The 25760-nt window shown below is 45.0% G+C and overlaps 1 protein-coding gene across 1 annotated transcript in view; it reads left to right on the top strand.

The window, feature by feature from the left end:
• Window positions 1-25760, top strand: part of LOC147727916 (CIMIP2 protein GA14893-like) — a 292621-nt gene that overhangs the window by 227698 nt on the left and 39163 nt on the right. Inside the window, exon 3 of the mRNA XM_086963199.1 lies at window positions 19707-19930. Coding sequence (XP_086819325.1) covers window positions 19707-19930 — 224 coding nt within the window. The remainder of the gene's footprint in view (window positions 1-19706; window positions 19931-25760) is intronic.

The raw sequence follows: 25760 nt of genomic DNA, 5'->3' as shown, positions 1-25760 counted from the left end.
ACCACCCCCTTTTCTGAATCGTTTTGTCCACCATAAGCGTGGAAGGGTATGCTCAGACATGAGACCCTTGCTCACTGCACCATCAGGATTCAAGCAAGCCGTGCCGAAGACGGCTGTAATGCCAGAAACCTGTCCCCGCAAGCTTGTTTCCTTTCCAGTAAAAGAATTGGCTTGGCAGTGTGGTCTGCCCTGTTCCCATGATGCACTTGGCCAGGGACAGACTAATTTGCATGTAGCCAGGTTCTGAGCTGTGACGGTGCAGTGAGATAAAAAACGGTGATGGATCAAGCCCTGATCTGTTGACTGGGTACGAGTGTTCTGCTTAATTCAGATACTCTGTCCATCACCACCCCCTTTTCTGAATCGTTTTGTCCACCATAAGCGTGGAAGGGTATGCTCAGACATGAGTCCCTTGCTCACTGCACCATCAGGATTCAAGCAAGCCGGGCCGAAGACGGCTGTAATGCCAGAAACCGGTCCCCGGACGCTTGTTTCCTTTCCAGTAAAAGAATTGGCTTGGTAGTTTGGTCTGCCCTGTTCCCATGATGCACTGGGCCAGGGACAGACTAATTTGCATGTAGCCAGGTTCTGAGATGGGATGGGGCAGTGAGCTAAAAAACAGTGATGGATCAAGCCCTGATCTGTTGACTGGGTACGAGTGTTCTGCTTAATTCAGATACTCTGTCCATCACCACCCCCTTTTCAGAATCGTTTTGTCCACCATAAGCGTGGAAGGGTATGCTCAGACATGAGTCCCTTGCTCACTGCACCATCAGGATTGAAGCAGGCCGGGCCGAAGACGGCTGTAATGCCAGAAACCGGTCCCCGCAAGCTTGTTTCCTTTCCAGTAAAAGAATTGGCTTGGTAGTTTGGTCTGCCCTGTTCCCATGATGCACTGGGCCAGGGACAGACTAATTTGCATGTAGCCAGGTTCTGAGCTGGGATGGTGCAGTGTGCTAAAAAACGGTGATGGATCAAGCCCTGATCTGTTGACTGGGTACGAGTGTTCTGCTTAATTCAGATACTCTGTCCATCACCACCCCCTTTTCTGAATTGTTTTGTCCACCATAAGCGTGGAAGGGTATGCTCAGACATGAGTCCCTTGCTCACTGCACCATCAGGATTCAAGCAAGCCGGGCCGAAGACAGCTGTAATGCCAGAAACCGGTCCCCGGAAGCTTGTTTCCTTTCCAGTAAAAGAATTGGCTTGGTAGTTTGGTCTGCCCTGTTCCCATGTTGCACTGCGCCGGGGACAGACTAATTTGCATGTAGCCAGGTTCTGAGCTGGGATGGTGCAGTGAGCTAAAAAACGGTGATGGATCAAGCCCTGATCTGTTGACTGGGTCCGAGTGTTCTGCCTAATTCAGATACTCTGTCCATCACCACCCCCTTTTCTGAATCGTTTTGTCCACCATAAGCGTGGAAGGGTATGCTCAGATATGAGTCCCTTGCTCACTGCACCATCAGGATTCAAGCAAGCCGGGCCGAAGATGGCTGTAATGCCAGAAACCGGTCCCCGGAAGCTTGTTTCCTTTCCAGTAAAAGAATTGGCTTGGTAGTTTGGGCTTCCCTGTTCCCATGATGCACTGGGCCAGGGACAGACTAATTTGCATGTAGCCAGGTTCTGTGCTGGGATGGTGCAGTGAGCTAAAAAACGGTGATGGTTCAAGCCCTGATCTGTTGACTGGGTACGAGTGTTCTGCTCAATTCAGATACTCTGTCCATCACCACCCCCTTTTCTGAATCGTTTTGCCCACCATAAGCCTGGAAGGGTATGCTCAGACATGAGTCCCTTGCTCACTGCACCATCAGGATTCAAGCAAGCCGGGCCGAAGACGGCTGTAATGCCAGAAACCGGTCCCCGGAAGCTTGTTTCCTTTCCAGTAAAAGAATTGGCTTGGTAGTTTGGTCTGCCCTGTTCCCATGATGCACTGGGCCAGGGACAGACTAATTTGCATGTAGCCAGGTTCTGAGATGGGATGGGGCAGTGAGCTAAAAAACAGTGATGGATCAAGCCCTGATCTGTTGACTGGGTCCGAGTGTTCTGCTTAATTCAGATACTCTGTCCATCACCACCCCCTTTTCAGAATCGTTTTGTCCACCATAAGCGTGGAAGGGTATGCTCAGACATGAGTCCCTTGCTCACTGCACCATCAGGATTGAAGCAGGCCGGGCCGAAGACGGCTGTAATGCCAGAAACCGGTCCCCGCAAGCTTGTTTCCTTTCCAGTAAAAGATTTGGCTTGGTAGTTTGGTCTGCCCTGTTCCCATGATGCACTGGGCCAGGGACAGACTAATTTGCATGTAGCCAGGTTCTGAGCTGGGATGGTGCAGTGAGCTAAAAAACGGTGATGGATCAAGCCCTGATCTGTTGACTGGGTACGAGTGTTCTGCTTAATTCAGATACTCTGTCCATCACCACCCCCTTTTCTGAATCGTTTTGTCCACCATAAGCGTGGAAGGGTATGCTCAGACATGAGTCCCTTGCTCACTGCACCATCAGGATTCAAGCAAGCCTGGCTGAAGATGGCTGTAATGCCAGAAACCGGTCCCCGGAAGCTTGTTTCCTTTCCAGTAAAAGAATTGGCTTGGTAGTTTGGTCTGCCCTGTTCCCATGATGCACTGGGCCAGGGACAGACTAATTTGCATGTAGCCAGGTTCTGAGCTGTGATGGTGCAGTGAGCTAAAAAACGGTGATGGATCAAGCCCTGATCTGTTGACTGGGTACGAGTTTTCTGCTTAATTCAGATACTCTGTCCATCACCACCCCCTTTTCTGAATCGTTGTGTCCACCATAAGCGTGGAAGGGTATGCTCAGACATGAGTCCCTTGCTCACTGCAAAATCAGGATTCAAGCAAGCCGGGCCGAAGACAGCTGTAATGCCAGAAACCGGTCCCCGAAAGCTTGTTTACTTTCCAGTAAAAGAATTGGCTTGGTAGTTTGGTCTGCCCTGCTTCCATGAAGCACTGGGCCAGGGACAGACTAATTTGCATGTAGCCAGGTTCTGAGCTGGGATGGTGCAGTGAGCTAAAAAACGGTGATGGATCAAGCCCTGATCTGTTGACTGGGTACGAGTGTTCTGCTTAATTCAGATACTCTTTCCATCACCACCGCCTTTTCTGAATCGTTTTGTCCACCATAAACGTGGAAGGGTATGCTCGGACATGAGTCCCTTGCTCACTGCACCATCAGGATTCAAGCAAGCCGGGCCGAAGACGGCTGTAATGCCAGAAACCGTTCCCCGGAAGCTTGTTTCCTTTCCAGTAAAATAATTGGCTTGGTAGTTTGGTCTGCCCTGTTCCCATGATGCACTGGGCCAGGGACAGACTAATTTGCATGTAGCCAGGTTCTGAGCTGGGATGGTGCAGTGAGCTAAAAAACGGTGATGGATCAAGCCCTGATCTGTTGACTGGGTACGAGTGTTCTGCTTAATTCAGATACTCTGTCCATCACCACCCCCTTTTCTGAATCGTTTTGTCCACCATAAGCGTGGAAGGGTATGCTCAGACATGAGTCCCTTGCTCACTGCACCATCAGGATTCAAGCAAGCCGTGCCGATGACGGCTGTAATGCCAGAAACTTGTCCCCGCAAGCTTGTTTCCTTTCCAGTAAAAGAATTGGCTTGGCAGTGTGGTCTGCCCTGTTCCCATGATGCACTTGGCCAGGGACAGACTAATTTGCATGTAGCCAGGTTCTGAGCTGTGACGGTGCAGTGAGATAAAAAACGGTGATGGATCAAGCCCTGATCTGTTGACTGGGTACGAGTGTTCTGCTTAATTCAGATACTCTGTCCATCACCACCCCCTTTTCTGAATCGTTTTGTCCACCATAAGCGTGGAAGGGTATGCTCAGACATGAGTCCCTTGCTCACTGCACCATCAGGATTCAAGCAAGCCGGGCCGAAGACGGCTGTAATGCCAGAAACCGGTCCCCGGACGCTTGTTTCCTTTCCAGTAAAAGAATTGGCTTGGTAGTTTGGTCTGCCCTGTTCCCATGATGCACTGGGCCAGGGACAGACTAATTTGCATGTAGCCAGGTTCTGAGATGGGATGGGGCAGTGAGCTAAAAAACAGTGATGGATCAAGCCCTGATCTGTTGACTGGGTACGAGTGTTCTGCTTAATTCAGATACTCTGTCCATCACCACCCCCTTTTCAGAATCGTTTTGTCCACCATAAGCGTGGAAGGGTATGCTCAGACATGAGTCCCTTGCTCACTGCACCATCAGGATTGAAGCAGGCCGGGCCAAAGACGGCTGTAATGCCAGAAACCGGTCCGCGCAAGCTTGTTTCCTTTCCAGTAAAAGAATTGGCTTGGTAGTTTGGTCTGCCCTGTTCCCATGATGCACTGGGCCAGGGACAGACTAATTTGCATGTAGCCAGGTTCTGAGCTGGGATGGTGCAGTGTGCTAAAAAACGGTGATGGATCAAGCCCTGATCTGTTGACTGGGTACGAGTGTTCTGCTTAATTCAGATACTCTGTCCATCACCACCCCCTTTTCTGAATTGTTTTGTCCACCATAAGCGTGGAAGGGTATGCTCAGACATGAGTCCCTTGCTCACTGCACCATCAGGATTCAAGCAAGCCGGGCCGAAGACAGCTGTAATGCCAGAAACCGGTCCCCGGAAGCTTGTTTCCTTTCCAGTAAAAGAATTGGCTTGGTAGTTTGGTCTGCCCTGTTCCCATGTTGCACTGCGCCGGGGACAGACTAATTTGCATGTAGCCAGGTTCTGAGCTGGGATGGTGCAGTGAGCTAAAAAACGGTGATGGATCAAGCCCTGATCTGTTGACTGGGTCCGAGTGTTCTGCCTAATTCAGATACTCTGTCCATCACCACCCCCTTTTCTGAATCGTTTTGTCCACCATAAGCGTGGAAGGGTATGCTCAGATATGAGTCCCTTGCTCACTGCACCATCAGGATTCAAGCAAGGCGGGCCGAAGATGGCTGTAATGCCAGAAACCGGTCCCCGGAAGCTTGTTTCCTTTCCAGTAAAAGAATTGGCTTGGTAGTTTGGGCTTCCCTGTTCCCATGATGCACTGGGCCAGGGACAGACTAATTTGCATGTAGCCAGGTTCTGTGCTGGGATGGTGCAGTGAGCTAAAAAACGGTGATGGTTCAAGCCCTGATCTGTTGACTGGGTACGAGTGTTCTGCTAAATTCAGATACTCTGTCCATCACCACCCCCTTTTCTGAATCGTTTTGTCCACCATAAGCGTGGAAAGGTATGCTCAGACATGAGTCCCTTGCTCACTGCACCATCAGGATTCAAGCAAGCCGGGCCAAAGACGGCTGTAATGCCAGAAACCGGTCCCCGGAAGCTTGCTTCCTTTCCAGTAAAAGAATTGGCTTGGTAGTTTGGTCTGCCCTGTTCCCATGATGCACTGGGCCAGGGACAGACTAATTGGCATGTAGCCAGGTTCTGAGCTGGGATGGTGCAGTGAGCTAAAAAACGGTGATGGATCAAGCCCTGATCTGTTGACTGGGTATGAGTGTTCTGCTTAATTCAGATACTCTGTCCATCACCACCCCCTTTTCTGAATCGTTTTGTGCACCATAAGCGTGGAAGGGTATGCTCAGACATGAGTCCCTTGCTCACTGCACCATCAGGATTCAAGCAAGCCGGGCCGAAGACGGCTGTAATGCCAGAAACCGGTCCCCGGAAGCTTGTTTCCTTTCCAGTAAAATAATTGGCTTGGTAGTTTGGTCTGCCCTGTTTGATGGATCAAGCCCTGATCTGTTGACTGGGTACAAGTGTTCTGCTTAATTCAGATACTCTGTCCATCACCACCCCCTTTTCTGAATTGTTTTGTCCACCATAAGCGTGGAAGGGTATGCTCAGACATGAGTCCCTTGCTCACTGCACCATCAGGATTCAAGCAAGCCGGGCCGAAGGCGGCTGTAATGCCAGAAACCGTTCCCCGGAAGCTTGTTTCCTTTCCAGTAAAATAATTGGCTTGGTAGTTTGGTCTGCCCTGTTCCCATGATGCACTGGGCCAGGGACAGACTCATTTGCATGTAGCCAGGTTCTGAGCTGGGATGGTGCAGTGAGCTAAAAAACGGTGATGGATCAAGCCCTGATCTGTTGACTGGGTACGAGTGTTCTGCTTAATTCAGATACTCTGTCCACCACCACCCTCTTTTCTGAATCGTTTTGTCCACCATAAGCGTGGAAGGGTATCCTCAGACATGAGTCCCTTGCTCACTGCACCATCAGGATTCAAGCAAGCCGTGCCGAAGACGGCTGTAATGCCAGAAACCGGTCCCCGCAAGCTTGTTTCCTTTACAGTAAAAGAATTGGCTTGGCAGTTTGGTCTGCCCTGTTCCCATGATGCACTTGGCCAGGGACAGACTAATTTGCATGTAGCCAGGTTCTGAGCTGTGACGGTGCAGTGAGATAAAAAACGGTGATGGATCAAGCCCTGATCTGTTGACTGGGTATGAGTGTTCTGCTTAATTTAGATACTCTGTCCATCACCACCCCCTTTTCTGAATCGTTTTGTCCACCATAAGCGTGGAAGGGTATGCTCAGACATGAGTCCCTTGCTCACTGCACCATCAGGATTCAAGCAAGCCTGGCCGAATATGGCTGTAATGCCAGAAACCGGTCCCAGGAAGCTTGTTTCCTTTCCAGTAAAAGAATTGGCTTGGTAGTTTGGTCTGCCCTGTTCCCATGATGCACTGGGCCAGGGACAGACTAATTTGCATGTAGCCAGGTTCTGAGCTGGGATGGTGCAGTGAGCTAAAAAACGGTGATGGATCAAGCCCTGATGTGTTGACTGGGTACGAGTGTTCTGCTTAATTCAGATACTCTGTCCATCACCACCCCCTTTTCTGAATCGTTTTGTCCACCATAAGCGTGGAAGGGTATGCTCAGACATGAGTCCCTTGCTCACTGCACCATCAGGATTCAAGAAAGCCGGGCCGAAGACAGCTGTAATGCCAGAAACCGGTCCCCGAAAGCTTGTTTCCTTTCCAGTAAAAGAATTGGCTTGGTAGTTTGGTCTGCCCTGCTTCCATGATGCACTGGGCCAGGGACAGACTAATTTGCATGTAGCCAGGTTCTGAGCTGGGATGGTGCAGTGAGCTAAAAAACGGTGATGGATCAAGCCCTGATCTGTTGACTGGGTACGAGTGTTCTGCTTAATTCAGATACTCTGTCCATCACCACCCCCTTTTCTGAATCGTTTTGTCCACCATAACCGTGGAAGGGTATGCTCAGACATGAGTCCCTTGCTCCCTGCACCATCAGGATTCAAGCAAGCCGGGCCGAAGATGGCTGTAATGCCAGAAACCGGTCCCCGGAAGCTTGTTTCCTTTCCAGTAAAAGAACTGGCTTGGTAGTTTGGTCTGCCCTGTTTGATGGATCAAGCCCTGATCTGTTGACTGGGTACGAGTGTTCTGCTTAATTCAGATACTCTGTCCATCACCACCCCCTTTTCTGAATCGTTTTGTCCACCATAAGCGTGGAAGGGTATGCTCAGACATGAGTCCCTTGCTCACTGCACCATCAGGATTCAAGCAAGCCAGGCCGAAGACGGCTGTAATGCCAGAAACCGTTCCCCGGAAGCTTGTTTCCTTTCCAGTAAAATAATTGGCTTGGTAGTTTGGCCTGCCCTGTTCCCATGATGCACTGGGCCAGGGACAGACTAATTTGCATGTAGCCAGGTTCTGAGCTGGGATGGTGCAGTGAGCTAAAAAACGGTGATGGATTAAGCCCTGATCTGTTGACTGGATACGAGTGTTCTGCTTAATTCAGATACTCTGTCCATCACCACCCCCTTTTCTGAATCGTTTTGTCCACCATAAGCGTGGAAGGGTATGCTCAGACATGAGTCCCTTGCTCACTGCACCATCAGGATTCAAGCAAGCCTGGCCGAAGATGGCTGTAATGCCAGAAACCGGTCCCCGGAAGCTTGTTTCCTTTCCAGTAAAAGAATTGGCTTGGTAGTTTGGTCTGCCCTGTTCCCATGATGCACTGGGCCAGGGACAGACTAATTTGCATGTAGCCAGGTTCTGAGCTGGGATGGTGCAGTGAGCCAAAAAAACGGTGATGGATCAAGCCCTGATCTGTTGACTGGGTACGAGTGTTCTGCTTAATTCAGATACTCTGTCCATCACCACCCCTTTTCTGAATTGCTCTAACCAGTGAGCCACACTTCTCCACTCAAATGATTAGGCAGGCATAATCATTTTTTCACCACGAGGGCACTCCCTGACAAACTCCGGGGGCCAATATTTTTCACCTAACAGGATGTCATAGCCTTTTGAGAGTTTATCCCAGAATAGACCCCTTATTTTCCTAGTCTTATCTCCCTCTATACGCAGTGTTATTTTGTATATCTTATGAGGTTCGCTAACTCTGGTGTCGTCAGTTTCTACTTGAATGTATTCATTCGTGTCCACTGTCTCCAGATGACTCATCAGGATCTTGCGAGCTATGGTTATTTCTGCTGCACTGTCTAGCATTGTCTGTGCCCACTCCCCGTTTTTCAGCTGTGTCCTCAGTATTCTCGGCATGTTCGATTACTCTAATACTGGCTACATTCTTTCTTGGAAATTGCGATTTTTTTTACTGTGAGCAGGTTCCTTGTCTTTGGACTCGGTGTGCTCTCCTGGGTCTGACCGTCCTCTTCTTTCCGATTTCTGCGAAAAAGATCGAGAGGGACGTGTATCAATACTTTGATATCTATCAGGCTTCTTCAAGTTATCCCTATTTCTAAGGTTATATCTTTTCTCAGAGGGCTCCCTCTGGGTAGATTGGTGTTCTCGAGGCGGAGTTCTTTCCCTCCGTCCAGGAGACCTTCCTCTGGACTGGAAAACTTTTTCCTTGGGAGTGGATTGTTCATTACCATCCCAGTTCTTTTTAGGAGTGTTTGAATTATTTTTAATAAATAATTTTTCAGGATTTTCGAGTAGTTGGGGTTTTACTGGTTTCCCACCCAAACTATCTCTACCTAATTCTTCATAACATTTTTCTATAATTGTGGCAAGCTCAATTGGTTGATCTGTTATATCTGTTTCGTTCAATTTCTGGCGGATCGCCACAGATGCTGCTTCTCCTTAAATATTGGCTAGTAATATAGCGGAGACCTGCTTGAAGTCTTTCAGTAATTTCATACCAAGAGTTAAAGCAGGTTCTGGACCGTATTCATTCTGAACCTGTTTTAGCACATCTGGTATTACCGCCATTGACGGAACACCATGTGTTTTTGTGTAAATGGAAGCAAAAACTGTACCCCAAGTGTCACAGTCCTCCACATGTGGTGCGACCCCCATTGGAAGGCAGATGGTCAGAATTCTGTGTTTCTCAATAGGGGTAGTATTCGGAAATACTGCCTCTATTTGAGTAATTTTCTGCGCTAACCAGAAAGGAATTTGTTCCCGTTTTATGGGTGTTTTACCAAGACATGATTGTATGTTCTGTGGTGTAATTTTATTTGTGTTCCCCTGATGAGGGGTCAGCTGTGGGACATTAACAGCTGTTTGGACTGTTGCAGTCCGCATTGCATATTGGACTAATTGTCTATGTATTTTAATTAATGTTTTTAGCTGTGCTAAAAGTTCTTCTTTAGATATTTTATCAATGTCCGGATGTGGTATGTAGCTGGCTAGAACCGGCCACGTTGCTCCTGGTCTACCTAGTGGACCGAGCCTGGTAATGTGATCATTGTGTTTTAGGGCGCCTTTAAACCAGAGCAGATGCTCTTGGTATTTTAATGGGATTTCAATCTCCTCGAAAGGAGCGTACTCTTCCGGAGGTTCCTCTATTTTGTAATAGTGGAACTTGTGTGTTGCAGCGTTTGCCGCTGGAAATTTTATCCAAGGATAGAATACCTCTGTCTGCCGATATTCATGGCCTCTATCACGAAGACAACTGTGCCACCTTGTGTGGTCAGTCCATTTTCTATAAGTTTTAACGTTATAGTTTTTCTTATGCTGACCGGGATGATTATCGCACCCGTTTCATTAACACCGGCGTCCCGTTGATTCGCATCTACTGCGGCTTCAGCGGTCCCGTTGTCTAGTACTGACATTGTATAATTGAAAGTTTTTCAGAGCAGGTCTCCAATGAGACAAAGATTAGATGCACAATATTTTGGAACACTGTATCCTTCAACGTTGAATAAACCAGAGCTTTACATAGGAATCTCTTCCTACTAAGTTCGGGCGGATTTTAACCTTTCACCCACTCCAGAAGTCTATTGGAGTATTTACGGGAGAAAGGGTCTGTGTGAAAAAGCACGACTGAGTTACTCTAACGTCTTGCGTTAGTTTTATCGCCTTACCAAACGTTGGGCGCCATGTAGTGTAGTTCCTATTGTCCCTATAGGCCCTGCGCATTGGAATAACATAAACAGCAGTGTAGACGTAGAAGTGCGGTCTTCCAGGTCTCTACTGACTATGTTAGACTTAATTGGGTTTGTACCAACTAGCTCAGAAGTCACTGGAATCTTTCTTGACTGAATAGGAAGTGATCAGCTTCCCTGGCTCAGACAAGAAGGGATTCAGTTTTCCAACAACCGCATAAACATGTCAACTTTTCTCCTTAGAATAAGAGTCAATCTCTAGAGTTGTGTGAAACAATAGACAGCTATTTCACTTAGTCAGTTGTGCAAGAATTACTTTCACCAGGATGCAGAGAATAGAGAGACGGGCGTTTTCAATAAAAAGTATTATTTATTGAACAGTCTTTCTTCTCATGCAAGAGAAATGAATTGCCACAATTGCAAGACTTGTTATTATAAAAAGTGCGTACAGTAAAAGGAGTATTGCGAAATAATACTGTAAAAGCATTGATATGGGTTCTTAGCCATACGGTAGTTAAAATGAGAAAAATATATACATTCATATATACATTTAGCTAACGTCCTCAACTGGTGCTTCTAACTACGCCTACCCCAGTGTACCTGACCTAAGCCTAATACTTGGGAGGAAGTAAGTAAGTAGCAATTTAAGTTAAGTTGGTTTTGCCAAGGGTTTGCTTCAAGAATTCTCTCTAAGGGTTTAGTCAACACTGTACCTCTGGAATAGAATGTTGGAGGTCTGGTATCTCCCCTCAGGACTCGATATTCCAGTTACCCGCAAGGGTAGGCTGGAAACGCCGGAGCTGGGTTTTCTCGGCAGGAGAAAAGACAGCGTCTTTCTCAGCGCGTCAAGGAGGAGGAGGGGCAGCGCCCGTGGGCTTCTCGCATCTGCTGGGCTCTGCAAGGGACAGCTGTTCTGCTCCTGTATTCACCACCACCATCGCTGTGTTTGCTTAAGGCAACGTTGGTATTATTTATACCTGGAAGGTGCCTTGTTTGACGTAAGTTTTTGGACATAAGACGTCAATAAAGATGCCACTAAGAACTGGTCGTTCTTACAGTGCTCATTAGAGTTCTATTACTAATGAAAACAAAACAAGCGGGGCTTTCCCAGGTTGCTGGGGGTTTTATCTGTTGAAAGAACTCGGTGTGTAATCTAGGAATCTAAGATAGTGGCTTCTGCTGTGTCATAGACTGTAATGAGCTGCAGAGACGAGTTTCTGAAATATGGCTCTGATCCTTTATGCCATTATAGGGGTATGGATTTATTATAGCCATATAGGGGCGTAAGATCACAATATTGATCGGGTTCCTAGATAGAACACAACAGGGTATGGTTTCTTTGCATTGGTTCAGAGTGACAATGTTGTGTACTCTTGTTCTGTCTGGGGTCCCATTGCCTTTCCACTGTTTGGTTTGTCATATGTGGTCTCGTTGGACTTCTGTGTATGTTGTTTGTGAGGTTTGTGTTTGGCTATTGTTTTTGTGCCAGCATTGGTTCAGGCATACCTGAGTGTTTGTGTTGTTTGTGGATGCACCCCAGGGAGTGTGATTGGTTGTCAGTGTACTCACAGGGCATCATTTGCACCATTCTGTGTGTTTAACACTGGTGTCGAGTGCTGCAGGTGTGAGGTGGGCAGAGGAGGGGTATGTGTGAAGGATCCAACTTGTGTTTGATGTCAGGGAGTGTGACAATGAGCCATGTGTGTTGTGTTGATGACATACACATGTCAAGTAAGTTGACACAGATGTGCGGCTGATCCCTATTTGACTTCAGACACTTCCTATCATTCCTGCATGGCTTACCTTGATGTCTCACTGAGTTGTTGCACAGAGTTCACTTTGATTTAATTTCACTCACTGTGCAAACCATGTATGATTTGATGGCATAAGGGTGGTGTGACATGTTCCTTCTCTTGCAAGTGATGTACACATGCTTTGGGGGCTTGCTCCATGGCTTTCCAGCACTGTTAACTTCACTTTTGGCTAGCCCATTTATTGTCCTACATTGCTGCTGACATCTGGTATGTGTATGTGGCTGTGTGTCAGTGTGGGGTGTGTCTGAGTGACTTGACAGGCAGTATGGACAGTTCAGCGGTTGTTCATATGCAGTGTGAGGCTTCATTTTGTGATTGGACTCGGTTTGCTTGACATGAGTGGAGGGTAGGTGTGAGGAGGAGGAATGCCCTGCCGCTGAGCTTCTGTGCGGGGTGTTCCTCTTCATCCCCACCTTCTGAGACAGGTTCCCTGGTTGTTTGCTGTGTGTGTGGTGCAGGGTCTGGGTACACCTGGCAGATGAATTGTGCAGAAGGAGCACACAGCATGTCCCCAAATGGGTGTGAGGGGCGTAGTGTGTGAAGGGTTGAGGTGGGGCCCTGCAAATTTTTGTGGATTGCCCATGCCTGGCGCTGACCGTGCCTACTACATTGTGAGCAGGTTTTCCCGCATCTGCACCGCTGCAGTGATGTGACCGGGACATTGCTGTGATTTTGCGGTTGATGGGTGACCCAGATGCAGATGGGTGATTTTGTGACAGATAGGACATGTGTGGGTACACCTGGGGATGTGTTCCTGTCCCCACCAATGTGTCTGATGTGTACAGGAACTGTATATCAGCCCAGGAGTTGTGTGTTGTGGTTGTATGCAGAGTTGTGTGATTGCGTACCTGGGGCGTTGTCTGCGATGGTCCATTATTTGCTGGTAGTGGATCAGATACAGCACCGGAAAGGCTTGTAGAGCTGGATCCATTGCGATCCAGACCGGGTGGAGTTGACCGGGAGTCTGGTTATGAGCTCCGCTGTCATGCTTCCGCCGTCTCCGGTTGGGTGGTTTGACCGCTGCAGTGTGAAAGGCTGTTTGGGGCATCATGATTTGTACGACGTATGGGACGTCATTTTTATGGTGGTTCACGTCGCACCTCGGCGCATGGGAAATGGGCTATGTTTGCCCATTGTAGCATGGCGGGCGCAAAGACTGCTCCTGGGGTGTCGAAAATGCTATTTTCCACCAGCACCGTGGAGGTGCCTCCGCTCGCCATCCTAATGAGCCCCTTAGTATTTTTCGTAGTGCTCCCCCATTATCAATATTATTTTCCATCAGGTGGAAGGTGCAGCCTGGAATGAAAAATCAGATGTTAACCATGTGCAAAATGTACAGCCAGTACCTGTCTGTGAAGTGTCTGTAGTAATATAGCCTTACAAAGGGAACCTGCAGAAGGAAGAGGTCACTCTTTCAATGCATTTTGCAGCATCACATGGCACCACTTTCCATCTTATACGTCTCTTCAACCACCCTCATTAATAACACTAATCATTTGGATTTGAGTATTCTGGCACACAGTGGCGGCTCCTCCATAGGGGCGTTTGAGTGTCGCCCTACTGCTTTTTCGCAGTGCGAGAAGCAGAAACATAAAATGGTAAAACTACCATTTTATGTTTCTGCTTCTCGCACTGACAGAAAGCAGAAGTGCCTGGAGTGCCAGGTTGGGGGTGGGCTGTCCTTCTCAAAGGCAGGGGGGAATGGCTTGCCCACTGTTGTTGGTACTGACTGTTGAGAGAAAATGGCCCGGCTGGGGCGCTCTCTGCTGCGCAGCACCAATCACAACACTGCCATTGCAGCGTTGTGATTGGCTTAGGGGAGGGGAGAGAGGCTGCCTGTGGCTGCTTCCTGTTGGGACACCACCACTGCCAGGTGTTGATGTAGCGTGCGGGAGCAGGATTCAGGACCCGGTAAGCTAAGGTTTATATTTTTTAATTATAAAGGGGCTGCCTGGGGGTAGGGCCACATCATGAGTTAGGAATGGGATGAGGAGAACAAGACAGGGAATGAGACTCCAATGGATTGAAAGTCGTGAAAATTACTGAGGAAAATGGACAATTCTTGAGAGTCTTTAAGTACATTTCTCATGGTCACCCATCCGTCTTCATTTAATGGCACAAACGCCCGATCTGCTGAGACAGCGCGAGTGCCGATGCCAAACAAGCCAATATTTCAAAAGTATAAAGAGTGAGATTTCGAATGCCTTCATTTTTCCTATTGACAAAAACTGAAACTAAAGAAATTGAAGCATGAGATCTCTGATATAAAGCCATGTTTGCGTTAAAAATCTGGTGTCTTCACCTGAATCGCGCCTGTTGAAATGTTTGTGATGCCGGAAATCATGGCACTCTTTTGCTCAAGGGCACTGGATTAAGTCTCTGGTGATAGAAACATTTCAGGCCAATGAGGGAGGTTCCAGGGAGGCAAGGAAGTCTTCAGTCAAGAGAAAGAGGCTAGTGGTTCACAAGATTTGTGGTAGACTCTCTCTCTCTCTCTATACTTTCCCTCTCTCCCTCCACTTTCCCTTTCTCTCTCCTCTTTCCCTCTCTCCCCCTCACTTTCCCTCTCTCTCTTCTTTTTCCCTCTCCCCCCTCTCTTTCACTCTCCACCACTTTCAAAGGGCACAGTTATTTGAGCGAGAACTCATTTGTGTAGCAACTTTGAAGAGATGATGTCTTTGTTAAGTCACGTGCCCTTCGATCCATTCAACATCTAAAGGTACTGGCAAATCAAATAATCAAATAAGTATTGATCCACTGGAAGAATTGGCAGGTTATGATGGTATCTTCATTGTTCCGGTAATGATACCTATAACCATAAACCCTTGCTGGAACAGGGGAAGAAAACATTAACCAGTCACGAGTAATAATAGTCCACGGTATCATCTTACTACCATGTACTTCTGAACACTCAAAGAACTCTGAAAATATATGCTAATTCATAACGCTGTGGTTGCATTCATATTTCACCTTTGTGGCTACCTATGAGTGCAGGCTGCCCCCTCACATGGTAAACAAGGGGGCAAAGAATGCTAACGCTTGACACCCCCTGTCGTGGACTGCGACCCTCTGGTTTAAGACTGTCAGCACCCCCCCAGAAAGAGATCAGATAAGCGGCTCACCCACTGAATCTTTAGGGGAAAAAAGTTAATGACTGTCTCGATTTCTGCTCAGAGGTTTTGCGAACACTAAGGGGTTCGGGGGCATTATTTTGTTGTCAACCTGCCCTACAGTGCTGTCACCCTACTGGAATACACCTGTCACAGGAGAAAGTTTGTGTTTGTCTTGCGTGACTGGATTTAATAATTGGCTTACATGCATTAAATGGGTACGTTGTTTCCTCCTTAATGCAATTTCTGACATATTTTCAATTGTACATAATATTTTAAAATATAAGAATAAATTAAAAAGGTCTAGAGACTGAATTCGCTGGCTACTGTAGGGTTAAATATTTCATAAAACCCAACAGCCAAGACACAGAAATTGTTTTGACATTCTTGTTAAAATGCTCGACGGGCATCTGCTATCCAATTTGCTTTCAGAACAACTTCCTTAAATTGCTGGGCTTTGGTTGTTCCCTATTTCTGCAGCCTGTTTTCCTCACTTTGTTGTGGTCTAACTGCTCCTTTTGTGACACTCGGGCTCCTTGTCGCCTTGCTTCACTGTAATAGATGTTTACTTTTTTATTAAAATGTCTTGGAAAGCGACATATGTTCCCTTTACCACCCCAAGACAAAAATAGAACCGATAAAGTGACAAGGAAGGTGCTGGTGCACTGCGACCTAGCATGCTAACTCACAGTACCAACCTGACCAAATTCACAGAATTCTGTCCGGATGTGGTGCATGTCTAGTGACAAGGTTGTGCTGGTGTTTGACAGGGACACAGCAAGGCAATGAACATAGAAGGGAGATGTACAGGGGTGTGATGCTGCTTGACAGGGAGATAGCAAGACAATCAACAATTGCTTTATTAACCTTCCTGCTTTCTCAAATTTGCTTGAAAATGCACCATTTGTCCATTCTTTTTTCATACTTTTCTCGGGGGAAGAACCCCCTGAACCATCCGTAGGTTGTTCCGGCTCGCTCGCTATGCTTGCTCGCTGAAGTGCATTACAATCATTTTTTTACGCCACACCACTTTCAAATCTCACCAGCTGTCACTTATATTGCAAAGAGTACAGCCAAATAAAAATTAAAAGTACGTGTGCAATAAGTCTGCCAGCACATTTGGGATAAATTCACCAAAAATCAAGTTGCAGGTTCTTTTTCAGCAAAGTATTTTGCGGAGAAAAATCTGCAACTGTCAATTTGCATCTTGTCATAATTTTATCATGTGTTTGTTGGTTTATGCTACCCTAATTTTAAAATCAACAGTGTCAGTTTAATTAGATTTAAGCAGTGTACTACAAGATTTTATGAAGTTGGTAGAAGGCAAGTTCTGCAATTTTGCGGATCCCAAGAATAATAGTGAGACATATTTCTTCTTTGTATCAAGACAGATTGGAACACTATCTAACTTGCTTCAAAACTCTTCCTTTGAAATTAATTATAGCTAATAAGGATCCAGAATCAGGTAAAAATAAGTTTATTGCTTAGTGTTTGATTTATATTTCCTTATGATAATCCTTCTTTTGCTCCTCTTTCCTCTGTAACACATTCTCCTAACACCTTTGGGTTGTTACTTGCACATTACTTACTATAGACCTAGCGCTGCTTCTACAATAAAACAAAACAAACAAACAAACAAAATATATATATATATATATATATATTTATATTTATATTTATAGAGCGCAAACAAAAGGTAGCAAGATACCACATTCCAGTACAGTTTTACAACGTTCCTGATTGGTAGACATTTCTCAACATTTGACATGTGCCATACCATCGAGATTTTGGGTGAAAAGACATTTTGGGCGAAAGAAAACATTAAGACATAGGTGTGCTATTCCATTTATTCCGGTAGATACGGTCATGTGCAAGATTATATTCTTTTGGTATTATTAACAGCTTAGTCAGGGTGGTAAAGGATTCATATAATTATCCAATTTAGGGGGCAAATCACGCTGTGGTTGAACTGATGTTATATTTATCTACAGATAGGGGGGCTATGACATGCAACCGTATATATGTTGTGTTTGAAACACAAATTAGGTCATACAGATTGGTATGGGAGAATCCAACTTGACTGTGGTTTGTGATACCTACAATGCATACATCAGGGCTGTGTAGCCTCTTTCAATAATCAACAATTTCCTACACAGAAGTAACAAATGGTGCTACATGATGGGAAGATAGAACATCTGTTCAAAACAGAATGCTCCTCTAAAACTCAACACTTCCTTTTTAATTGTACAGAATTACAATAACAATACCAGAGTGCAATAACTACTCTTATTTAACGCAGTCTAGGTATAACAGGTATGAGTGAAAACACACCATGGTTAAGGTATTTATTATGGAAATATTTTTTTAAACATTTAGATTTATACTAGCAGCCCGCCCCAGCGTTGCCTTAGGTAGAAAGGGGGCTGGGGGCTGCATTTCAGGTTTGCGCGCTCTCCCGCCCAGGCCCCCGCCCGCCACGACATTGTCTGTGTTCCGGACAATGTTGTGGCGGGCGGGGGCCGGGGCGGGAGAGCACGCAAACCTGAAATGCTGGCTTCCCCTACCCCAGCCTGCCCTGACATTCCCCAGCAGCCCGTGCCCCGCCCACCCGCCCGACCCTGGCTGCCCCGGATTCTTACCTTGCCTCTGCTGCTCACACCGCCGGTCCATATTTCTCAGCTCCGCCGCTCTGCCACTCACCACCTGTCCGCTGCCGCTCCTCCCCACACCATATCCGCCTCTCCGCTCCGCCGCTGGCCTCACTTCACCGCTCCTCCCCTGCGCGCCATGTCCGCCGCTCCTGGGACGCTGCTCCTCCCCTGCTCCTGACGTGACGACGCACAGTCGCCGCCGGCGCCACTTTGGGGGAACTACTTTTTGTAAAAATGTAACTTTTTATATAACGTTTATTTTTAAATTTTTTAAAGCCTATGACCATCTACACACCCTTCCGATTTCAAGGGTGTATCGGGTGTGTAGATTGGCGCTGTGGTTCCCGAGTTTACCTTGCCTAAAGGTGCAAGTTCTCTCTTTATAATAGTAGTATAGATATACGACATGACATCAGGCACTACTGAACTGGTCTGCATTGATTGTGTTTGTATTTAATGTGGAGTATATCTGGAGACAAAGTATCTCATTAATGGTCCTCAGGTCCTGATGAAATTACTGAAATTACAAGGGCTGTAAAACATGTCAACAGTCACCCGATTAAGGTCTTTACATTTCATGTTTTTAACATATGCTAGTAGCATGAGCACATTAAATTTAAGGAACCCTCCCTAGACACATTTTTAACCCAGAGCAAAGTTTTAGTTCCCTGAGAGAGTGAGCACAACACACAGCTTGTGTTAGATAGACAGCCCATAGTGCAGTGTTTAGGTGAACATGGAGTGTCAAGGAGGCCTGCTCCGCATTTTAGCAAAGACTGTTAGTGAGTAAAACTACAGACTTACACTAACACAGAACAGGGGTCTCTTCTTTCTCCACATGAGGTAACACCAATGAGAAACCTGGGACACAAACATTGGTCAAAGTGGGGACCTCTTGTTTGAACCCTTAAGGTGCATCTTCCACTTTTTAGGTAACTCACTTTGTATAAACCGTTTGGTATAGAAGTAGATATGTTCATATACTTAGTTCCATTATCCAGATAACAAAGACTCACCAAGGTAGAAATTTTACACTCACAACACGGGGCAGAATTTTCACATCTACAGCAACAGAACATGACCGGAGCTTTCATAATTGCACTGTCTTTGCTGCTGAGAAACCCTCAACGTTTGTGATAGGATCATGATTTTCCAATTATGTTTTTGTACCATGAGACCGAAGTGGTCCCTCTGTGCTAAGAAAGCAAAACTCTGAAATGAAAACTGTAGCATGAAGGAGTTGTTCGATCACTCAGTTATGGCAGCAGAGAGGCTTCTTAAGACACAAGTATTTTCCATTTCTTCTGGAGTACCTGATTGTGTCAACCTGTTAGTTGTTATGTCATTTGGAGCTATTTACACGTCAACAAATGAATCTGTAAATGTTGGGGTTGTCCTTCCGCTTTTGCTAGTCTTTCAATTTTCAATTTGTCAACTGAGGTGAGATAAAGTGAATGTCTTTTGAGTGGATAAAAAATGAAAGAATAAATAAAACAATAAAAAAATTGAACACATTTTAATGAATCACTCAAGGGCAGAAATCCATTAAATGAGATGAACAATTAAAAAAACTAAATTCTAGTAGAATTGTCAGTTTATAATTTACTGCAGTGGATTTCGGTTAGGTGTAATGCAAGCAATATTTATTGTACCTTTATTTATTTATCCAAATCCCAATCACTAGATTAAACCACTTTTACAGCATTGTGTATTAGCAAGTATGTGAGGCAGGGCTAAGTTTGCAGCCCACTTTCAATTTGCAATTAGAGCAGTTTATTTAGGCTGTTTAACTACAGTTTCTTGCTTCTGTTTTGTTCTTTTCCAGGATATTTCTACCCAAAGGATGGCAAATATCAAGACACATTGAGATATTACATTTGCGATGGGGACCCTCGAACAACAGAGGCCATCCAAACCATCGAAGCAGTCAAAGAGGAGATGAGAAAGCCACCATCTTGGGATCCTTGCTTACCTGACAGAGAAACCATGCTGAAGAGCAACCTGTGGTGCTTGCCCCACAAATCAGAGAAAAAAGGAGATTCTATAAAGGTGTCAGATTTTTAAAAGCAATATTTCTAGTTATCAGTGTAAGAACGTGAGACAGAATGCCTTGTGGCACAGCCCTGCCAAGAAAGCAATGTGTTCTATGCCCATGTTTATAGTTTTTCTTTGCTTCCCCAAAACCTTTACTAGAAGATTTGAGTGTTGAAAGCTCCAATGAATACAATGGAGCGGCTCAGGGCTAATAATGCCTGGTTTAAGTCTTCAGCTCAAACATTACAACGTTTGTCTTTCTGTTTGTCCCTTTTTTATTGTTTAGAACATTCTTCCCTGAGTTGGTGCACTGTTATAATAATAGCCCTATAGCACTTCTGCTGTCGGCTTTACCGTTTGTTAAAGGCCCTTTTCCTCATTATAGGCCTTAAACTGCTGCTCGGGCCTATTACTCTGGTTCAGGGCAGTTAACGAAAAACCGGCGAGAGCATGTTACAAGGGAGCAGGCCTTTAACAATCGGTATGACCTGAGACAACAGACAACCACTTCCACTCCAATTAAATGTCTATTCCGCAAAAGAGTTTGTGCATTTGTGCCAAAAAAACAGTATGACTTAGATACGTTTTAAAGAAAAAGTTTGGATGGGTTTCTCCAGAGGTCATAATAGTTCAGAATATGATTTGTTGTCCACTTTCACTATTTTATGGTATCCAAAATACAAGTTTCCAAATGTTTTCTCTTACTGTTTTATCACCTCATGTGATTTCCTCTTGGTTAATGGAAGCTCCATATTCCTGGACTTTGTCCTTTAGTGTTAACTATTTTTGCTACCCTTTCAGCCTTTTTTAGTGAATGACATTTTTTTATTGTGCCCCTTTGATTATATGCATTACATTAGAGTAAACTTTGCTTGATTGATTTATTGAAGTCACAATGATTGTTACAATTAGGAGCATGTTTTTATTTTTACACTTATAGAGAGGTTTCCTCTCCTCTAGTGCAACTTAAGGACCATACCTTGGAAGGGTAGTTTACTGTTGCTACACATAGAAACAGCATCAAATGTGCGGTCCTGCAGTACCTCATTCAGGTCTAATTATTGAACATTCTGGCAATCTATAAAGTCTTTCCAATATTATTAAGGCTTCTGGGGTCACACACCATGTCGAGCTGGCTTAAATGGGTAAAAGGTTTGATCCAATCTGTGGCTAGCGGTCGATCTATAGAAACTCTTTTTTTTTTTTTACAAATCTCAAATCTGGCTAGCGGGAGTAGGTAAAATATTAATCTATGCTGGGCAGTGTTCGGAAGTACTGATCCTGATGGATTCACTCCCATAAAAATTAAAGTCTGGCTTACCTTGATCTCTCGTTCTAAAAGCAGACATAGTGTTCGATATACAACTGCCCAGTATGTGTGTAGGCTTGGACATTCCACAAATATGTTGGTTACCGGCCCTAACTGAATGCATTTCTTACATATCAGATTATTTGGTGTGAGCTTTGCCAGTCTCTTGGGGGTCCAGTATACCCTTGAATAATGAAGAGATTATTCTTTTTTAGGGGGCGGCTTTAACTGTAGCATAAAGTAGATTCAAAGATACTTGCCATATTTCCTCCTTCCCTGCTTCTGGCAAGTCCTCCTTCCAAACTTGGTGCGGATCAGCCAGAAATTTCTCCCCCGCCTTGATGAACTCCCAACACCAATAGGAAACCTCTTTCCGCAGTTTGACATTATTCATTAATGAATCATTGTACTCTTCACTGTCATTGATCCTCCATCTTTGGATCGCCCACCATGAGCTCATCTGGAGGTATTGACATCTCAACAGCTTTCCTGCTGTTTGAGCCAGAATTCTGGCCCACTCTATCATCCTGCCGCCCTTCCTCAGACCCCCACAACTACCATAACCAGTTTGCCTCAGCAGACAACTGAGCCTATCCATTAGGCAGGTCGGGGTTGCTGGAGAGTCTCATATTAGTGATAGTGATGTGTAGTAGTGAATACACTAAAAATTCCTCACGTAGCACTAGACAGCGAGCAAGACCTTGAACCTCACTTGTTTAAAACTTTGGGGGGGGGTTCCAAATGTATATACATTTTTTTCTTAGCCCTGGGCCCCAGCTTCACTGTATACACATGCCTGGTGTACATTTCATCCAGCATTTGAAAGTTTTTTTTAATTGAAACGCATAGCAATATGCCTGAAAATCTGAAAGGGTGAGACCCCCCTTCTCCAGTCATTTCCTAAGCTTCTTCCAGGACAGCCTGATCCCTTTAGATGCCCATATGAAAGTGCTCACTTTCCCTTGAATCTTCTTAATTTGATTTCTGGGGAATGATAAGGGTATAGTGTTGAAAAGAAAGGCGACCTTGTGGAGAGTTGTCATTTTGCTCAGATTTGTTCTCCTATAGATAGTTAGTGAAATGTTTTCTCATCTTAACTGGGTCTCAATCTCTCCACGGGCTTTATTCAAGTTTACGCTTTCGAGGGTCTCCAGGCTCTGTGTCACAATTATACCCAACTATCTTATCTGCTCCTTGCCCCCCCCACCCCTTTGGTGCCCTCTGCATTAGCCCATTTCATAATCTCAGTCTTATTTTCATTTATTGAGTAGCCCAAGATTTACCCAAATGTTTCAGCATGGGTTTCTAACTTTGGAACCAAATACCCAGGATTAGTTGATTGCAAAATGATGTCATCTGCGTACAGTGCGATCTTCAATTCCAAGCCCACGGCAGCAAATAGTAAAATTGATCTATCCCAGTGAATTTTCTGAGCAAAAGGTTCATTGTATAGATTGAATAATTGTAGAGATAGAGGTAAAGGGCATCCCTGTCTGGTCCCACTCAAGATTGAGAAGGTCCTGGTTAGACTCACATTAATTATTATGCTGTCTGTAGGTGATCTATAGAGGCATTCAATTACATTGATTAATTTACTACTAAGACCGAAGGCATTTAATGCCTCCAAGAGTTACATCCAGCTTAACCTATCCAAGGATTTGGCAGTATCTAGGGTGGCTATTGCATTGAACTATTAGTGGTTTCTGCTATGTTGATTGCCCTGATCAGGAAGTGGGTCAGATTGTTAAGCTGTCTACTCGGTATAAAGCCTTTTTGGTCTAGGTAAATCACAGAGCTCATAACCGTAGCTAGACTCTTTGCTATAATGCCTGCGAAGATCTTATAATTGCAGTTTAATAGGGAGATGGGTCTGTATGAATCTGAGATATATGGATCTATCTTAGTTTTTACAATCTTTACAATCGTGGCTTGGTGCCATGACAGAGGTATTTCCCCGCCTTCATGAATTTGGGTAAAAAGAGCTTTCCAGAAAGGGGCCAAGTGGATCTTCAATGTTTTGTACATCTCTCGAGGGATTCAATCTGGACCCGCTGCCTTGCCATTTTTAAGTCGGCCTATCTACTCTAATATTTCTCCCTTTGTGATGTCTCCCTCCAGATCCAAAACTGTTGAATTCCCCAGTCTTGGCTGATTTATATTGGATAGCCATTCCATGATGTTTGAGTGATCAGGTTTTATGGCCTCTGTATAGAGTGTAGTTAGGTGAGCTAACATGATCTAAAGCATCTCCTTTAACCCCTTGCCGGCAATTCCGCTCCTGTGCGGCACATTCCGATCGCGGGCGTGGTCGTGACGGCTCCCGGCCGTAGTTAGGGGAGCTAACATGATCTGAAGCATCTCCTTTAACCCCTTGCCCGCAATTCTGCTCCTGTGCGGCACATTCCGATCGCGGGCGTGGTCTTGACGGCTCCCGGCCGTCATCAGCACACGAGCACTGTGTGCCATGATGGACAGGATTTTTTTTTTGGAACAAAAAAGGGTTTGGCTTGAGCGCAGTAAGGCTACGCCTACAACTATATGAAACAAAAACAACTGCCAATACTGCTCGAACTATTTAATCATAGACTCAATAAGTTGAGTACACACTTCCCAACTTAGAAGGACCAATCATTCAGTCCACACCAAATGTTATTACGTAAGAGTTTTTATTCTCTACTTACAAAATTATTTTAAGAAACTTTTTTTGGAAATTATTTTAGCACAACTAAAGAACAACCAATAACTCTATACAAAAATGAAATTTGTCAATATGTACAGTTCAATTCACAAAGAAGGGAGATGTGTGGGTAGTGCAGGGGGAACCAGTAAACAACATAAATGTACAATTCTGCTCACTCAAACTCACCAACTTCATTCATACTACAATCAAACCACAAGAAAACGCTATTCATACGACAAATAAGGGAGTGTGGAAGTGACTATTTACAAGGGGAGGGAATACCTGTCTACTATGTACACTAGGGTAAGCAAAAAAGGCTCAATTTTTAATAGGAAAACACAAACATACAATCAATATGAGAAATGGGCTAAATTAAATTGCTCAATTCAAATGCAGTATATGCAAACAAATAGCTGAATAACAATCACTCCGATGACACAAGGTTACCGTGAGGAAAAGTTCAAAAGTTATTATTCAATCTAGAGGGGTCGACGCGTTTCGAATCCCATTACTCCTTGGGATTCTCCTCAGGACCGAAAAACAGACACAATCTGAAAAACATAAAATCAACATAAGAAACACACTCAGTCAGATGTCAGCATACAAAAGAGACTCTCAACTTAACACTCAGCACAACACACAAACATGTAGTACCTGTCGGATTTCTTCTTTTCAAGTTCTTTTATAGAAAACTGTGGGGGAAAAGAGGAGCCATAAGTGATCTTTTCGGAAACCTTGCAGGGCCTTAAAAGAAGGCGATTAGCTAAACAACTTACTGGATTGTGTTTCGTACTCCTTTGTGAGTTTTCGGCGTGTTTCAGCCAGTAACAGTGAATGAAGGGAAAACTTCCGTTACGTGTCCATCTGTTGGAAAAATGGAGACCTTCAGCATGTTTGTAAAGTGAAAAAGTCTTCTATCCTATTCGGTACTTCTACAAGGTCCGTTTTTTGGAAATTAATTTTCTAGGTTCAGCATTGAGTTCTTACCGTCCTTAGTCTTTTTCCACAGAATTCATTTAGGCAGTCATTTCCGGCGCCGTGTTGTAACGTCATCGAATTAGGCGCTTATAACGGATAATGTTAGGGCCCCTGGGAATTCTGGTCCCTGTAGTTTATAGATGATATAGTTCTGACATTTCATTCAGTCCTCTCGTGGTGGTATTGAATTTGAGTATTAGCATTGCCTCTCTTTGTCTGAGCTTTGCTTCCAGATCACCCCCTCTTTTATCAGGGTCAATTTTCGAAATGACCGTCCACTTCAAATCAGTTTCTACATGTCCATTATCTAGCCAATGTTGAACTAATGGCGCTGTAAGGACTTTCGTCTTAATTCTTGATTTATGTTGTGAGATTCTTTGTCTTATCTCTTGATTTGTTTTCCCGATATATAACTGGCCACAGGGGCAGACTATGCCATACACAACATTGCGAGTTTTACAGTTGGTAAAACTATCGTGTTTCCAGAAGATTACCTCGTGTTCAAATAGTGATCCTTCCATCGTTAAGGTGCAATTGACACATGTCCCACATTTACGATGGCCTTTTATAGGTGGCAAGCCTACATATTCTCTCAATGTGGGGCTTGTTGTTCTTGGTACCATTGCTCGTACGATCTGATTGGCAATGCTCTTGTCTTTTTTGAACGCGAAGAGCGGTTTGTTTTTGAATTGGGGGTCCAGTTCTTCTATTAAGTGCCAGTTTCGGTGGATAGTTTTCTTTAACCAATTGGATGATGGGCAATAGGTCGACACACAAACAATTTTGGACAGTCTTTCACGAGTTCTTCTTTTAAGTAGTTCTTCCCGTGGTGTCCACCACGCTCTTTTTTGAGCTTGTTTCAATAGTTTAGACGGATA

This window comes from Lissotriton vulgaris, chromosome 3_1 (assembly GCF_964263255.1).
Source record: "Lissotriton vulgaris chromosome 3_1, aLisVul1.2, whole genome shotgun sequence".
NCBI lineage: Eukaryota > Metazoa > Chordata > Amphibia > Caudata > Salamandridae > Lissotriton > Lissotriton vulgaris.
Note: the sequence above shows the minus strand (reverse complement) of the source record. Positions and strands in the feature narration are given on the sequence as shown.